The sequence below is a fragment of the Carettochelys insculpta genome, chromosome 6 (genome assembly GCF_033958435.1).
Source record: "Carettochelys insculpta isolate YL-2023 chromosome 6, ASM3395843v1, whole genome shotgun sequence".
In the NCBI taxonomy this organism is placed as follows: Eukaryota; Metazoa; Chordata; order Testudines; family Carettochelyidae; genus Carettochelys; species Carettochelys insculpta.
The window spans coordinates 10,304,601-10,323,198 of NC_134142.1; the positions used below are offsets into that span (position 1 = coordinate 10,304,601).

The window sequence follows — 18,598 nt, forward strand, 5'->3', positions numbered from 1 at the left end:
AATGTTTGCCAGGGATTCTGGCCATTATCAACTAAATCACTTGTTACTGACACCTCCCTGATGGTTTCAGGTCATATGAGGGGGGTCACTGAAGGCCTGAGCAGGAGACCTCGCTCTGTATCAATGTACAGTAACTTCAGGCCATACCCAAAGCATGTTGCGCCTTCTGTGACTGGATCAGACAGTCAGCAGGCCAGGTACTTATTATCCCTTCTGCTGTGATGCCAGGGATGGTCTAGTCAATACTTAGTCCTCTCTTGAGTGCAAGGGACTGGACTACATGATCTCTCAAGGTACCTTCTAGGCCTAGGATTTTATGACTCTGTAATGTACTGTGTGAATAAAAAAAGGGGCACACGCTCCCAGGTGCTTTGCCTAGAGGTGATCCATCTGTGGCAGTTTTGCACTGAAAAGGGGGAGATTACTCAACACTTGCCAGGGTACAGAATCATCTTATGGGCCTTGAAGATGTGTGCTGTGGGTCGTCTTCATATGGTGGGACATTCCCACGGTCGTCCTGTTTGCTATAAGGGAGAACACCTGTTCTGCTCTCAGGTGGCTCCAGTCCAAACTCCCTCACCACCTCTGTCCGCTGCAGTTGGCAACGAACTATCCTATATGCGTACCCCCATCCCAGTTATTAGGAAATCCTCAAGCTCGAGGCAGATCAGGCCAAGCTCAGTCAGCATGGCTGAGCTCGTGCTTGTTTTCCAACCTTCTTACACTGTTGATTCAATCCCCCATGTTGCTTCCTGTCCATCCAGCCTGCTCACTCGGAATCAAGGCCACATCTCTGCTGCCTGCATCTCATGGCATGGCTGCTGCATAGTTGAATGGAGAAGAGCTGTGGTCAATGGCTGTCCAACAAGTCTTCAGCAGTGGGAAGTCCTCTACCAGGCTGGCTTACTCAGCAAAGGGGAAGGGGTTTTTGCTGGGGGGGATTTGTGGGTCTTTGGCCCAAGTGATCCAGACAACATGGATTTCTGCACCTTCAGAAGATGGGGCTTTCACTTCGTTCATTGAGGGCACATATGGCAGCCGTACCTGCATTTCATTCAGGAAAAATCAGTCGTCTCCAATGCTATGGTTATGAGATTCTTGAAAGGACTTCTGCTCCAGGATAGGAGCCATTCTCCCTGTGGGACCTAAAACCAGCTCTTATGGCTCTAATGAGTCCTCCATGAGAACCCCTACCATCTTCTCTATTGCTCTTCTTGTATCGGAAATCCATGTTCCTGGTAACCATTATGTCCTCAGCAAGGGTGTATGAGTTGCAGGCTCTGCATACACACAGTTCTGTAAAGACAAGGTGACACTATGACGACACCCAAAATGTTTGTCTGAAGTTTAATTTGCACCAGGTAGTGTGTTTTCCTGCGTTGGTCCCTAAACTGCACGCATCTCCAGTAGAGCAGCATCTATCTGGGTCAAGCAGTCTCTTCACCAGCCAAGTGTAGATGGATAACATCCTATATCAAGACTGCATAAGAAATGACAGGCTACGCCTCTCCAGCTATTGTGAGCTCGTTCAACAAGAGTGCAAGCGCCATCAAAATAACATTTCTCAGTGACGTTTCCATGTTGGATATTTGCAAGGCCTGTGCATAGACATCCTCCCATCCATCCGGTTACAGACCATCATGCCATTACTGCATCCTCCATAACAGGTGCAAACTTCAGAAGGGCAGTCCTGAGATCCTTATTTAGGTAAACTTCAAGGCCTGCCCCCTGAGTACACCTTTGCAGTGGCCCAGAGCAGAAACAGTTACTTACTGTAACTTATTTTTTGAGATGTAGATGTAGACATGGGTAGCACAACACACCCTGTGTCTCCTCAACACCCGAGTCCCCTCCAGGGTGTTCTGTGCAAAGGAGCTAAGCGGTCAGAGCAGCGCCAATTGAGAGGACTCACCCATGAGCCATAAGCACCAGCCCTCTCCAGATACCGCTAGAGAAAATCAGCTCCAGTGTGCGAGGTGCGTACACACTGAACTGGAATATGTGTCTGCATCCTGTCTCAAAGAACCACAGGAACAGGAAATAAAGATTTCATATTTATCATTGCTCTTCAGGTAATGCCGAGGAACACTGACACAGCTCTTCCTGTGACATAAAAAGTTTGGGGTGGGGGAGTCACTATTCTTCAAATTGTTTAGTCGAGAGAGAACCAATTTTTTCACCCTGTGCACACTCACGAGGCACCAGATTCTCTGACCCAGAGACCTAAGAACTCTTTAGAAGGTGGAGGAATCTATGTGCTTGTGTTTTTGCCTATTGGATTATTCACAGCATCAATCTGCTTTTAAATGAATGCCTAGTAAATAAGACCAGCCTTGAAATACATAAAGTTACTGAGTTTTCCATTAACTTCTTCCCCTTTTCCCACTATTTGATTCTTCTGTCTTTATGCTTCTGGGCAGTCAGGAGTGTCTAGGTGACGTGCTTTCACCAGAGCAATAGCTGAAATTGAAACCCCGGGGGGATTTTTACTGCACAGTTCCTTTTCTCCTCCTGAGCATGAAACTTAAAGCTAAGCAGTCAGAAATCAGGGATGTGAAGGAATCTGCGAATGTTATGACACTAGCCCAGGGGTTAGCAACCTTTCGGAGTCGGAGTGCCAAAATTTGACCTTTTGGCCTCTATGTACGGTCCCAGTGCCTTTGATACTTTTTAAAGTCACTAACAGTCCTACTTAAAACTGCTTCATTGATAAATGAATTAAGCTGCGGAGCTTTACCGTTTGAGTGGTGGTTGGTGGCATTAGCTGGTCTTTTGTTAATCCACAGGCAGCCTGGCTTTGAGCAAGCTCCTGGCTGCATGGGGAAGGAGGGGTGGGACTGAGCTCCCACCTTCCATGCCAATGAAAATCCGCTTATGTGCCGCTCTTGGCACCTGTGCCAGGGGTTGCTGACCCGTGATCTTGCCTATTCCTGTAGAATTTGCTTTTTCCTGCAGAAATTAAGCTTTCCACTAGAAGTACATAAATAAACATGTTCACTAGCCGTCGTGACAGTACCAGGCTGGCTTCAGTTTGCATTCAGACTGACTGAGAAACTTGTGCCTGAGGTTCTGAACACAGAAGACTAATTGCCAACCCTTTAATATTAAGAAAGTTAACAAACTCTCCGCTGTCCAGTTTGTCAGTAGGTCCATCAAACAGACTTTCCAGCACAGCTGGAACTTTTTGATGTTCCATATGAACAGATGTGCCGCTGAGAGACTCTATCAGAACTAAAACGTCACCAGTTAAAGCAATTACTAGAACCACAAACAAGTGGATCAAAAAGTATTTTTTATTTAGTGTTAACAAGCCCCACAAAGACTGACCAATTCCATTCCATACACTGTAATAAAAAAATTAAATGTTACTTATGTAAATGAAAACAAATACATTAAAGACTTGTGTAGTTCAGTCAGTGTGTGTCCAATTAATGACTATACAAATAATTGAATTTGAATTTTCTGAAGCAAAGAGAGGAGTCTTTTCAGGTATATTTCACCCTTGGAAAACAGAGAAAAGTTCTCAGTTTCCTTATTCTCTCTCCCAAACACTTCAAATGCCTACAATCAAAGTGAACTGACAAGAGAGGCTCACTGGCAGGTATCTAAAAATTAATTAGATGGTACCTTGAAAGGTCACTGAAAAATGTTGGAATGTTTAGCCAGAAACTCAGATTCTGCAATAAAAATAATTGCATTTAATCTGTATTCAGAATTAAACACTCTTCCAGAAAAATCTCAGAAATCATAGGACTTTTTTTTTTTTACATCAACTTCTTAAGCAAGAGCATCTGCATTTTTTACTTAAACTCCAAGCCAGGCAATAACACTCCCAATTTTGAAATCTCTCGGATGTTGCTAAAACTCTGCAAGAACTAATCCCAAATCGCAGGAGTTTGCATTGTTCTTCTTTTCCCTTGTCATGTCAATATTATTTGCCAAAGACAAATTGAACTGGGTCATATTAGTATGAGTCAGGAAAAATGCTAATACTTAGATAACTGTAGAGAAAAACCTCAGAAGTTTCCAAGAGAGATAACTTAGGAATCTGATTAATCTGTCATTCACCTGGACATATTTATACTCCAACTTTGATGTCTGTTTTTTTTCTGGAAGGTTGAGAGGTGCGCAATTTATAGCCCACCTTTTGGGCTCCTCTCTGTTGCGATGTTCACGCTGTTAATGGTAGATTGATTGGGTGGGACTATACGGGAAAGAAAGAGCCACAGCACAGGGTCATGTGTCTTGAGCTGACAGGTTAAGAGCATGGTAGATGGTCAGGCTCAGGCTGGAGCCCATTTGAAACCCAGTGAGCAGGGAGGGTAGAAGTTGGTACATCTCCACTGATATTTTTAGACCCCTGCCCCCAGCCTGAACCCTATGAAACCAAATGAATTGACCTGGGCTGTAAAGTCTCAGTTCCATTCTTTGCAGTACAGATGTACCCTTTGAGTCCAAGAGCTTAGTAGGATTCAGGAAGAATCGTTTAGGTGGATAAGGAGCCATCCATTTAGATTAGATATGTACCACTATAAGGGATGTAAATGCTCATGCTTTGGGGCATAAGCTGACCACTGTCCTAAAGGAAATAAGAAACTTCCCCTGTGGGCCACTGTTCCCCCTAATCTTTTCCATCCATGTGGAGAATATTTTTATGTGCACTGAGATGTGCGAATGTGTACCACCCATAGAAACAAAAAAGTTAGCCGTGGGTACTCTGCTAACCAGCTGGGAGCATTGGAATCCCTCCTGCGCAGTCGCAGAAGTGCACAGCCTACAAGGAATGCTGCTGTGGGGGAGAAGTTGCATAATTACCATTATGGACAATTTATTTCACCTTCCCTAGTAATATCTGGTGTGGGCCGCCAGAGAAGATACGGGGAGCCTGGGCCTGATCCAGTGTGTCAAGTTCAGTTGTCCAAAGTGCAGCTGTCCGAAAATTCCTGCTCCATCTAAAACATCACTGCATCTTTTATGCAAGAGAGATAGTAGTCTGTGCAGAAATGACAACAAATGGTAGCAACAGACTATGTGTAGCCTCCTACTCTCTGTGTTTTCTGTCTTGCCTGTAATTATGCTCTAGATGCCAGGAAAAGTAATTTTAGAGTGAAAATTATTTTTTTAAATTTGGAAATCAAATCTGAGCAACATTTTTTTTCCTAAGCGATTAGGTCTGGACCGTGTGATCCCATACCACTCAAGGTGTTGCCTCTTTCTGTTTCTGAGAAGGCAAAAGAAAGATGAGGCTAAGAATTCAGTTATCAGGAGCTAGTCATGAAATTGTAGTCCTGGGAGCAAGCAGTACATGCCATGATTAACTAATTAGCTGCACTGGGGATTCTGCTGCATCCCAGAACATGAGGGGGGAATAACCTGTTTAATTTTATTTTTTTTCAGTTCTCTCAGGCCAGACACACCACAGCCCTTTGAAACGATCTGTGTCCCTTACCCCACCCATGAATGTGCCAAACCAGCCTCTAGGACATGGATGGATGTCTCATGAGGACTTACGAGCTAGAGGACCCCAGTGCATCCCCTCCGATCACGCCCCCCTGTCTCCACAGAGCAGTGTAGCCTCTTCGGGAAGTGGTGGGAGTGAACATTTAGAAGATCAGCCTTCTGCTCGTAACACATTCCAGGAAGAAGGGAGTGGTATGAAAGGTGAGTGACAATGGGACACCCTGCTGCCCCTGCCCCCCCCCAACAGGTGCTTTTCCAATGATGAATGGTTCCACAGCTTGAAAAAGAATGGCAAGAGAGAGCGAGAAGGGAAAGGTATTCCCCTGCCTTTCTGTTAGATGTCTCTGAGGGGTAGCTGTGTTAGTCTGTAACTTCAAAAAGAGCAAGCAGTCCTGTGGCAGCTTGGAGACTAACAAATTTATTAGGTCATGAGCTTTTGTGGGTAAAACCACCTATGGAAGCTCATGAACTAATGGATTTGTTAGTCTCTAAGGTGCCACAGGACTGTCTGTTGTTTCCATAAAATGACAGCTTTTCTTCATTTTCCTTGAGAATCCAGCCAGGGTATATTTACAATACTTTTATCTGCTCTTTGTACTAGTGGTGTTGTTTCAGTGCCCACATCTTTGTACGCAACTTAATTGGAGTGGAGAAATAAACATTGTCTTGAAAAGATCATTCTCATTTTAGTGTTAGTTTCAAGCTAAGCAAATGAGTGTCACCCAGTCCATAGGGTAGAGTGGCAGGTGGGCATTTCTCTACCTAATGTGTGTTCCATGGTTCGTACTGCTTCAGATGTACCACTACAATGCTCTGAGGTGCCAATGTGCCACCTTGCCGTAATTCACTTCACACCATCATCAGCTGTTTGAAAAGCTAGGTTGTCTCTCTCTAGCTTTGAGCCTTGTGCTCCGAATGGAGCCTCTTGGGCTGAGTGCAGGGTGGCATTGTTTTGGTTTTTATTATTGTCTAAAGTAGCGCAGCATACGCTTAGCCTGCCACGTGTGTTTTACCATTGCAGCGTTTGACGTAACGAGGCTACCACCGGGTCTGTGGAACAGTTGTAACTGAGAAGGAATATTTATTTGCACCAAATTTCTTCTGTGCATGTGCAGTTTCGTTGAATTTTCCACTAGGCTTGCATTTTTAAGAGCTTTTTAGCCGTGAAAATAGCTGCCCTTTAAGGGATGATGCAGTGTTCTAAACAATGAACGAAGGCTCCTCTCCAGCAGTAAGATCTGTGGGGTGGATCTGACGGCAGGATCAGGCCCTCAAATGTCAAGGGTTTTTGTCGCAGAGAATGTGTTTTTAATGCTGTGTTTGAGAAGGGCAGTTCTTTACTGAGCTACACGTTTGGAAGTGTCTCATGAACTCAGCTAAGATATCACGTCCTGGTCCCATTTCAGTTTCACGTTAGTTCAGATGTGCACCTTTTTCCATCATGGGCCTCCGTACACTAGTGTTGCTTTGGGTTGGCGAGCTCTGTTCCCTGCTGCGTGACCTGGGGCAAGTCACTTCCTGCCTCTGTTTCTCGGGCATGCTTTATCGATCTTGTCTGTTTACATGATGAGCTATTTGAGGCAGGAAATGAGTCTTAGGGCTTATTTACACAGAGAGATCTACTGGTGTGGTTTTACCAGTGCAGCTCCCCATGTGGACACACTTATTCTGGAATAAGAATTCACCCATTTGTTTGTGTGAGTAAATTTCCCCCTGTAGACAAGCCTGGTGTGATGCACAGACTCCCCAGCAAAAGAAGATTCTAATCTTAGTTCAGACTTGCAGTTGTTATTGTCATATAAACACTGTGTAAGTCATGATCAAATCGAATATGGCATGTGCTAAGGAGCCTGGAGGAATAGTGCAGAGCGGTTTTCTTTCACTGATTCCTCTAGGGCTGTGCAGCCATTAGCCAAATCAAGAACACTCGAGCAAAACACAGTGGTCTAGATTAGGGCTCAACAACACCTTATCACCCTGTGGCACACTTCAGCACTTGTTATAATTCCATGGCACACCCAGGATATATAACCCAATCTCCCGCCCCTCCCCCAGAGCCAGGCACCCCAGCCTCCTACTCTAACCCGGTCCCCCTCCCATCCCCAGAGCCAGGCACCCCCAGCACCCTCCCCCACTCTAACTCAGTGCCCTCCCCCTCCCCCAGAGCCAAGCACCACCAGTCCCCTGTCAAACTCGATGGCAGAGACTCACTGGAGCCGCCACTGCCTCTGCTGCCACCACGGTCTTCGTCCCACTGAGCACTGGGGCGTGTGTGCAGATCAAGTGATGGCCCTCCCAGCACGCAGCTCTGAGGAGGAGCCACATTTAATGGCTCAAAGAGCCACATGCAGCTCGAGAGCCGCGGGTTGGCCGCCCCTGCTTTATTTAATTAATTTTAAATATTTTTTTTTCCTCAGAAATTTGACAGCACATTAAGAGCTGCTTTGTGGTACGCCAGTTGCAGAGCACTGGTCTGGTACTTTCCATTTGTCCTTACTGAATTTCACCCTCTTTATTTCAGACCGGTTCTTCCGTTTGTTGAGATCACTTCTAAACATGGTCTCCAAAGTGCTTGCAACCGCTCCCAGCTGGGTGTCATTTTTATGCGCACTCTATATGCCGCTGTCCAAATCATATATGAAAATATTGGCTAGAACCAGACCCAGGACAGAGCCTGGTGGGGCCTCACTGGACACTTCCAACTTGACTGTGAACCATTAATAATGACTCATTGGTCATAGCTTCTCAGCTTGCGTAGTTGGTTTATGAGAAAGTTATATGAGAAAATATCAGAAGTCTTACTAAAGTCAAGATATATCTCATCATCTGCTTCTATCCTAGCCACAAGGCTTGTTGCCCTGCTAAAAAAAGGGATACTAAGTTGGTTTCACATGATTTATTCTTGGCAAATCCATGTTGACTTTTAGTTCTCACCTTATTATCTTCTAGTCGCTTATTAGCTTCATTATGTTGCCAGGTGCCAAAGTTAAGCTGTGGTGTTTATAATTTCCTGAGTTTTTCTTTCATAGATAGGCACTATATTAGCCTTTATCCCGGCCTCTGGGATCTCTCCATCCTACTCTCAAAGATTATTGCTGATAGCTCAGAGATCTCTTCAGCCAGTTCCTGAAAGTTTTCTGAAGTGTATTTTATCAAGCCTTGCCAACTTGAAGACCTGTAGCTTGTCTTAAGTAATTCTTAACTTGTTCTTCCCCTATTTCAGTTGGTGTGTGTATGTGTGTGTGTTTGTGGTGTGGCAGAAAGGTAAAGCAGCAGAAATTGCTTGATCTTTTTCTACCTATAACAATCATTGTTTTATACCAACAATGGGCCCAGTGCTGTGCATAAAGAAATTCCATGCTCCAAAAAGAAATAAGCTTAAGGAAAGGAACTGGATTTCACATTGGCCAGATTAAATACATACACTTTCAACTCCTTGATTCTTCTTTTGTTCTTCCAGGGTCCTCAACTGGAACAGTTTATGAGTAGTTGTTCTTGCATTCATCCAGGATATTCAGATTCCATTTTTTCGTGATCCTTTCTCAGCAAAGTAAACATAGCCGTTAGCATTTTCCTTGCTTCAACCTGTTGACTCTCAGCTTCTTCATCTACAGCAGCAGGGAGATGGTGTTTTAAACATCAGATTCTGGTTTCCTCATGCTTTTGAATTGTTACATGACACTAGAGAATATCATCAGGCTGCAGCAAATGTATAAAAAGATACTACGGAGAACCGGCAAGCAGGAAGGATGCTCCATGTCTGGATATTCTTTCCAGAATCTCACCAGGAAGACAGCGGGATCCTTCAAAACTACTCCAGTGATTTGAGAGCTGCTGTTCAAAAGTTCCGTAATTTTTCTGCATTTTCAAATCCTCATGTTTGGGTCCCAGCTTTCATCATGTTGTCCCCAAGCAGCAGCTCCCATGGGCATCACTAGGACATAGATAATTTTGTATTATCTCCCTCGTTCCACAGTCTCTGAGTTTGTGTACAAGTAGTCTCAGTGCGGAAGGACATAACTGCCAGTTCTGCTGGGCATCCGGGACATGGTCTGACATGGACGTCAAAAAGAGCAGTCAAGATTCTGAGTTACAACGCCCGCCTTTTGATCCTAGTTTTTGGTGGAACAAAATCCTGGGCTGGATCCTCAGCTGATGCAAACCATTGATCTGCACAATCCGTTATCCTGTCCTCAAAACTATCTGATTATGCACTGGCTCAGATGTGTAACTGGGGTGGCAGTATGAAATGTATCCCATCAGAATTAGAGAAATGAAACGGATTAGCGTCAACAGCACATCAAGACGCATTATTCAAAGATGCAGTTTGTGAGTTTTCTGTTTCTAGTCTTCCATTACAGCCCAGTCTTGCAACCAAAACTCATGTGAGTGAGCTTTGTTCCCGGAACTAGCAGTGAAACTGGTGGAACTGACCACCTGAGCAAGGGTTGCTTGTGTGCATCGGGCTTCCAGGACAGGATGCTGGCACGTTGCAGAGACATCCATTCCATATGGGAGTATCCTAAAAATGGTGCCTAGTGGGTGGTTTGAAATTGAGAAAAGAAAGCCACAAACAGTTAATTCAGCTGCAGCAGAAGTGCAGCGAGGAATCCTTTATTTAGCCTGATAATATATCTTCCACCCAGTTCCCTTACTTTTGCTGTAGACCGGGGGTGGCCAACCAGTTAAGGAAAAAGAGACAGGGATAGAGTGCAAAGAGCCATGTATTATATATTTATTTTGATATATCTATCTCTGTATATTGATATAGTAAAGATATATAAAATAAATATATAATATGTGGCTCAATGACGTCCCCCTTCCTGAGAGCCAGGCACCACCCCCGCTCTAACTCAGTGCCCTCCCCCAGAACCAGGCGCCCCCCACCCCCTCTCTAACCCAGTGTTTTCCCCCTCCCCCAGAGCCAGGTACCAGCAGTCCCCCTCTCAAATTTGATGCCGGCAACTCACCGGAGCCACCGTCATCGCTGCCACGCACTTCTCCCACCGAGAGCTGGGGCGCATGCTCAGAGCAGCTGACGCACTCCCAGCACACGGCTCTGAGGAGGAGCCACATTTAATGGCTCAAAGAGCCACATGTGGCTTAAGAGCTGGGGATTGGCCAGCCCTGCTGTGGACATTGCCGTCCTGTTAAAGGAAGGTGTGACCTGTTCTGAAACTATATTCTAATTGTCAGACTTTGCTCTTTACATATGTGTATTGGTGCAAATCCAGAGTCTCCCCTGAATCGTTCAGGGGTTCTCAAACTTCACTGCAGCCTCCCGCTGACAACCAAAATTACTGCATGACCCCAGGAGGGGGAGCCTATGCCCACCCAACACTTGTCATCTGAGAGGGAGCAAAGATCAAGGTCTTTCAGCCCTAGATGGAGGGCCTGCAACCTGAGTTCTGCCGCCCCAGACTCATGCCTTTGGGCTTTAACTTGGGCCCCAGCAAGTCTAGCATCAGCCCTGGCAAGCCCATTAAAACAGGGTTGTGTCCCTCTTTGTGGTCCTGAACCGTAGGGTGAGAACTGCTGGTCTACGTTTGCATGATCCTACCTTTGCTGTAGTGGTCAGTGTACTCTGAACTTACACTGATGTCTGTGAGGCTCAATCTATGCTTAAAATCTCTGCCAGCATGTCAATGGGTTTGTCTACACAGCCATTAAACACCCACTGCTGACTCAGGCTCAGGCTGCCAGGCTGATGAGTAGTGGAATAGACGTTCAGGCTTGGGCCAGAGCTCAGACTTCGGGGGCACCAAACGTGTGTAACACAACTGTATAATCCACTGCTCTGACCTACAAGCCTGAGCCAGCTGGCATAAGTCAGCCATGGGGGTTTAATGGCAATGCAGACATACCTTATCTGCCTGTCTTAGGGTTTTATACTGACACCCATTTGAGTACAGGTTGAACCTCTCTAGTCTAACATCCTCAGGACCCGATTGGTGTCAAATGGGAGAATTTGCCAGATCAAGGGAGGTCAAAATTGCCTAGCACATTGCCAACACTTCCACTTCATACTGGGCTCTGAGAAGACATTTAGGGGTAAATTACAACAAAATAACAGCACAGAACACTGAGAGCCAGGACTGGTGACTGTAAACAACCTTTATGGGACCCTGGGGAACTTGGCCATGCCTATGATAAGTGGTCATTTGCTAACTAAAATCATGCTGGATTACGGGTGTCATACGAGAGAGTTTTGGATTAGAGAGGTTCATCCTGTACCAGAAGCAAAAGTGAAGTCTCAGGTGGATTTTATGGTGTCTTGGCAGTGTTCCCTGTAATTTTTTCCATCCATGGGTGGAATAAATTCTGTTATGTGCACCAAGGCACGTGTGGACATGCACCACCAGGAGAAACACAGGCTGCCGGCTGTGGGTGCTCTGCTAATCAGATGGGCAGCAAGTGAATCTCTTCTGGGTGGCTGCCCATGTACTGGGCTTACAGGGAATGCTGGTCTCTGACGCCTCCTTTTTCAGAGTCAGAACTCTGATTGGGGTGGGATTTATTTGGGGTGGCGTGTGAGGAGCCAGGGTGGTAAAGCTTTGGGAATGTATATGAGTGTTCATAGTGCAGATAGGTAAGTCTGTTAGGAGCGTGATTATTTGGTAACGTGACTTTGATGGCCAAGCCCCTAGTGTAGATGCAGAATACCGGCATAAGAGAGCTTAACCCTCCAGAGCTGGTTTTGCTCCTGTGCACCTTGTTGTCAGTATAATTGCACCTGCATTGGAAGGGTTTTGTGGTGTGACTGTACTCCAATAGCTACACCAGGACACCCACTGCATTCAGGCAAGGTCTGAGAGCAGAATGTGGCTGATCAGCTCCAGACTTGTGTTTGATGTGCAGAGGATGAGTTTTCTAAGTAACTGGTAGAAACTCACAGCATGGAAAAAAGCCCCATTAGCACAGGGCACAGTGTTTCAGAACGATCACCCGGTGACTGAGGAATGAACTATTAGTAACTGGTAATTAAAGAGTAACCCCGTGTGTGTGCAGACTTGCTCAACACTTTGCAGTGCTGCAGATCATCGGGGAGTAATAACTGTCTCCAGCATGGTGACTTTCCAAGTACCAGCGTTAAATCGTCTTAAAGGCCTCAGCGTCTTGTAATTCCGCCCCCTTTGGACTCTGGTTTCCTTTCACGGAGCTAGAGTCTGTCCGGCCCTTTTACAGGTGCACAGAGGGTGAGGAATAAGGAGCCTCCCTCCACCTCTCGCCCCCAGCTCATACAATTGTGGATGCTGCACTGTGGGGAGCTTAAGTATTCCCCCTAGCTAGTTCCAGGAAAAACAAGATGGCTCCCCAAGGCATAACCGTAACAGCACAATTACATTGAAGCTGGTGCAGGCTAGGGTGGCATGACGAACCTGCTGCAGGCTAGCAGTTTGCACACGGTCTCCGTACACGGGGGAGAGGAAGCGCTCTGGTGAGCCCCTGGGGATCGTGCGGCTCTGCGCTGCACCTCCGTGGGGTGGGCTTTGTGCTGTCAGCACATTCTGGCACCTACCACTCCATTTTCCCCAAGGCTACGCATCAGCCTTTGTGTGCAAGCATCAGGAGTTTGAGGGCCCCATCGGCGACAGAGGTGGGCCCCAGCTATGAGTTGTTGGGCTGCAGAGGTTGAGGGTTGTTCGGCCCATCTCTTGTAGACAATACTCATTTATAAAGAGCTGGTACCTTTGTCCCGACATCTGCTAACACGCTTTACCAGCACTGTGTGTGTGTTTGCTGAGGTCAGATGCCTGCTGGAGAAATGGGGACAGATGTGACTCCACCACTTGAAATCAGAAGTGGGGAAAGTACCCCCAGAAGTTACTTGAGTAAACATACATGTGCTTTGGGGGGTAATTAAGTAAAATCAGAGTGTCCCTCTGGAAAACTACTTGAATAAAAGTATAAAAGTATCTTGACTTGTTCTTGAGCATCCAGAAGCATTAATGGAGTTTACTTCTGGATGCTTGAGTACAACCAAGATGAGAGACCTCGGTACTTTTATTCAAGTAGCTTACCAGCAGGGTACCTTGACTTTTACTTAATTACATCCCCCTCCCCAAATAGCTGTACTTTTACTCAAATACCTTTTGGGTGAATTTTCCCCACCTCTACTTAAAACGCTACTACTGCACCTCCATGTTTCTGTGCAAACGAGGTTAAAATTCAGTCACAGGCTCATGCTGGGTGGGCTTATATCCATTGCCATTACAACCCAGAGCTTTCTGATACTGTATTCCTCAGTTGGCAGTTTTGTTGTGTGGGGCCTAGATTTGTAGGACTGCTGCATGTCAGAGCTTTTAGAATAGCACTTACTTAGGCCCTCCAGGCATGCTATATACCTGCCTCCCACAGTTGCTCTGCAATTATCATTTCATTTGTTGCTTCTCAAAATCTAGCCTATCAGTCACTTGATTTCTATGACCTGGGATGGTGGCTGAGACTGAGGAACGCGAGCAAAATACTGTTCTCTGGGCCACTTGGTGTTTCCTTCTCTTCCTTTCCAACTGGGTGTTCGGTGAGACCTTCAGCAAACAGCCCCTGTGCGTGCAAGGCCCTCGGTGAGGCAGGAAGATGCTGAGATGTTCTCACCAAGGGGCTGACGCACAGTATGTGCGTTTAGACTCCCCTGTACACCCAGACACGGAGCAGTAGCTGCCCCAGCATGACTTGCTGAGGAACGTGCTGTGAGCAGGGTTCTCCTTAGGCATCTGCGGAGTACACTGCTGCGTGGGGCACCACGATGCCCTGGGCTGTGCCTGCGTATGCCTCATGCAGCCAGAGGACAGTTCTGCCTTCAGCAGCCCAAATCCCCTGACCTTAGCTCTACCTCCTGGCCCCGGCGGCCCACTCCACTGGCCCCTCAGCCCCCGGTCCTCCTTCCAGCGGCAGCGAGCCAATCCCCTGGCCCCTTGGCCCTTGCTCCACCTCCCAGCCCCAGTAGCTGAATTCCTCTGCCACTACCACCCTGGTGCCCCTTCCACCTGCTCCCCTGCCGCCTCTCTGTCCTGTTCCTGCCCCCACAGCTCTGAGCACAGCAACCCCACCCCGATAGAGTTGCTGCCCGACTCCCTGGCAGGGGATGCAGGGTGCAGGCTGGGTGGGGTACCCAAGTTCACAAGGATAACCCTGGCTAGGAGCTGTTTATTTCAGTAGGGGCAGTGAGTGAGTTAGACATACTGGGCTAAATTGTCAAGTGAAGGAGTGTAGGTCGCTCTTCAGTCCACTGTGCACCTGAACACCTTGTTTTTGTGGGCCTTGTCATGTGCTTGTGCACATAGATATCAAATGTGTGGGCCTAATTTAGGTGGCTGCATTTGAAAGCTCCCCCCGCTGACCCCTTCTGGGCTAGTAGGTTAACTGAGCTTCTCATAACTGTTTTTGTAAGAGCATCCTTCACAGCTTTCCAGCCCAGTGACAGCCTGCGCTAGGTAACCGTCAGCCCAGAGAGTTACGGCTCAGATTCTGAGGTTGTGTCCATATGCCCTTGTGATGTCGAGGGACCTGCTTAAAGCTGGAACTCTCTGCAGCTGTAACATGCCTTTGCAATTTATAACCCCCTGAGAAATATTTCATGAAGGGGCGAGTGCGCCCTAACAAACAGCCCATGCCACCAGAGTAAAGAGGAGTCTTTCCCCACACGCTGCAGACCCACTACACAGTTGTTCCTGCAGCATCAGGGCTGTGGTAGTCCTGCCCCTCTGTGCCATTGCAAAAGGGGAAATAGGCTGATGTGCCCACCAGTTCTGCCCCTCACCCTTGCCCAGACCATCACCCAACTCTCTCTGGGTGGCAGCAGAGAAGGTGCACCCTTAGAAAAGGGCTCTGCAGCACCCAGACGTCTCTCATCCATCCTGCCCCAGCAGTAGTTCCAGCCAGGGGAGGGCTTGTCCCTAGCAGACTACAGGACGTGATAGTCTAGTGACACTGCAGCAGTGGGAATGCTCCTCTACTCCAGGGCAGATCAGTAGGTGTGGTGCCGCTGATGTCAATAGGTGAAGGATCCAGGCAAAAGTTTGTTCAGCTTCCAGGCTGCTGTGAGCAGAATGTGTGCCTTGTTTTATGCAGGTGGAGAATGTAGTGGCTCAATCCCTCAACATAGCAAACACATCTGCAGAGTGAGATTTGTCCGGCCGTTAAGTCCTGGTGACTCCAGCTGAAATATTGTGTCCCGGTCTGCGTGCCACATTTCAGGGAAGATGTGATTAAAGTGAAGAAAGTCAGAGAAGAGCAACAAAACTCATAAAAGGTCTAGAAAACATGATGTAGGAGTGAAGATGGGCTTGCTTAATCTGCAATAGAAAAGATTTAGAGGGGTGATAACCATTTTCAAATACCTAAAAGTTTGTTACAAGGAGGAGGGAGATAAATTGTTCTCCTTAACCTCTGAGGACAGGACAAGGAGCAAGTGGCTTAAATTACAGCAAGGGAGGTTTAGGTTGGACTTCAGGAAAAACTTCCTAGCCATGAGAGTGGTTAACCACTGAAATAAATTGCCTAGGGTGGTTGTGGAATCTCCATCATTGGAGATATTCAAGATCAGGTTAGACAAACCTCTGTCAGCAGCAGTCTAGATAATCCTTAGTCCTGCCACGAGTGCAGGGAACTGCTCTAGATCTCTCGAGGTCCCTTCTAGTCCTATGATTTTGTGATTCTGGAGCCATTTGGGTGTGTATCAGGTGGGGAAACCCAGAAGACTAGCCAAACTCTCGCTTGAAAGGGATATACCACAGACAAGCCCCAAAGCTCCATGTGTCCTCCTGGCTTTTTACCTCCTATTTGGATGTTCATTTATTGTTTGAGCTGGGAGTTAAGCAGGCACCCATTGTAACCATGCCATTTCTAAGTAACTTGAAAAAATACAGTCAAATAAGAAATCACCGTAACCTTTCATTTTGTCTAAAATAGGTAAAATGGGCGTTTATTGGGTGTCAGTAGCTCAAAGGGACAGACATGATGCTAAAACAAAAATCAGTCAAATCAGCTTCTGATATTAGGCAGCAAAGCAGTTAAGCTTATGGATAGCCCTAAGCGCTTGCTTAAACTCATCCCTGTTAAGCAAACTACTGACAGACATACCCAATAACAATAGAACATAAGCAAGTAAAAGCATTAAGATTTCCTTATAGCACTTTAAATGGCTATCTCAATTTTTCCCCGTTTCATAAGTGTGTGTGTGTGTGTGTGTGTGTGTGTTGGTGGAAATAGTCCTTTGCTCGTTTTCATTAACACGCACTCACTAATGTCTCAAATTTCCAGATTCCAGAAAATATGGACATTAACCCCCACTCCCCTTTCCTGGAGATAGCAGCAGCGTGGTAGCTACCCTGTTGTAGCTCCACCAGCCAAGCTCCTATGTAGCTGCATCCTGCGCTCACATAAAATAGAGGTCCCATCAAGGCCTTGATCTCTCGTTGTGCAACAGTGGAGTTTTGTACATTCTTAACCCTCTTTTAGGGCTTGGACAGCTGTTTAAATATGTGGCTAATGCCCATCCGGAAGGGGCCTGGCTCAAAGCCTGCTAATGACTTCCATTGACTTCCAGGAGCACTGGATGAAGTGTTAATCGACCCTGGGAGTCTAACTGGCCTGAGAAGTGGGCGACCACCTGAGGGGGGGGCACTGTGGTGCAGATGAGTCTCGGGGACAGGACTGTGCTAAGGATGAGGGGTCCTCACAGGACCCTGGGGTATAGATCTCTTGAACAGGCAGGTCAAGGCAGAAGATTTTGTTTGGGTTCTAGTGATGACTTGAGCAAGAGAAAGACACAAAGAAGCTGGTGTCTGAGAAGGTGGGGCAGGAGACTGGAGAGGAGCCACCCTGTGCCATGAGACCAAGGGAAGAAGCTGAAGAAGGGGAGCACGGGGTGGGTGGGAGCGGATATGCTGCCTCTTTACACATTAAGCCCAGAAGAGGCCGAGGTGGCAGCAGCAGCAAGCCAAAGGCGTTGTGAAAATTTCTGTCAGGACAGCGCGCAGTGGATGGGCACCCGTGGTGAGAGCACTCATTTCCTTTTGCTTTCCTGCAGGGCTGTCTGTCTGCCTGCTCCCACCAGCCTTAGGATGATCTGGGCTTCCCCAGGCTTCTGTGAGTGCCCCAGTGGGGAGGAGACAGTGAACGCATAAAGTTTTGCAGTGGCGCGTGCTACATGTCAGGATCCCCTCCCTCATTCACTGTTTCTTTGAGGTCATTAGGGGGTTGGCGTGTGGGGCTGTCAATGCTCTCCTTCTCCGTGCAGTTCTCCAGCCATGGTCAAGCGGTAATGGGGTGACAGAGGTGATCTACTTGGCTGTCCAGGCCTGGTGGGCACTGGGGCATGGAGGGAGGTGTTAAGGGCAGGACCCAAAATACAGATTGGCCCTGGGTGCCTTTCCCCTAAAGCCAGCCCTGAGTCATCTTACTTATTTGTCAGGTTTGCAGCACTATGTGACCTATTATGGCTCAAAGAGCCAACTCCTCTGTCTTGTCTCAGTGCTGTTGAATACATGTCTATCTAAGACATCACACTAGGATTTTAAAACAATGTAAACTGGGAATTAAGATGACTCTTCAGAAGATAGCAAAGTAATTCATTGTGGCTCATAAACTGCAATCATATCTCCTAGGAAATGCCCCACCTCAAGGGACTGATCCTGGCGTTGAATATACATCTGAAACACTATGGAAATCAGTGGGAACCCTTCACTGCTAACATTAAAGTGCACTGAAACTCATGGCACTATCGCTACAACAGTACTGTGGGAGCCACAAGGAAGCCATTGCCTAATAAACTCCTCATGTTATAGTTGGTTTTGTGTTACATTGTTAAATGGCATCATCAAATAATGAGGCACTCTGTCTCCTTGCCTTTGTTCTGCAGATGTTCCGGCCTGGCTGAAGAGTCTCCGCCTGCACAAGTATGCAGCTCTTTTCTCCCAGATGACATATGAAGAAATGATGGCGCTTACTGAATGCCAGCTCGAGGCACAAGTATGTCTCCAGTTAGCTATAAAACTCTTGGTCACATTGCATTTTTTCTGGAGTCATCACAATTGAAAACACTCTGTTCAGTTTGCTGATAGGCTTCTCTGAAAACTGCATCGTTTGTTAACATGGCAAAAAACCCACTAGAAACACCCTAAGGGAAAGGGGCGAG

General features: G+C 46.9%; 1 protein-coding gene across 4 annotated transcripts in view; it reads left to right on the forward strand.

Annotated features, from left to right (window-relative positions):
- Positions 1-18,598, forward strand: part of SAMD4A (sterile alpha motif domain containing 4A) — a 218,303-nt gene that overhangs the window by 162,855 nt on the left and 36,850 nt on the right. For 2 of the 4 annotated variants that reach the window (XM_074996232.1, XM_074996233.1), the window contains exons 4-5: positions 5,398-5,661; positions 18,323-18,432. In XM_074996232.1, the coding sequence (XP_074852333.1) occupies positions 5,398-5,661; positions 18,323-18,432 (374 nt within the window). The remainder of the gene's footprint in view (positions 1-5,397; positions 5,662-18,322; positions 18,433-18,598) is intronic. The other 2 variants (XM_074996234.1, XM_074996235.1) reach the window with 1 other exon arrangement.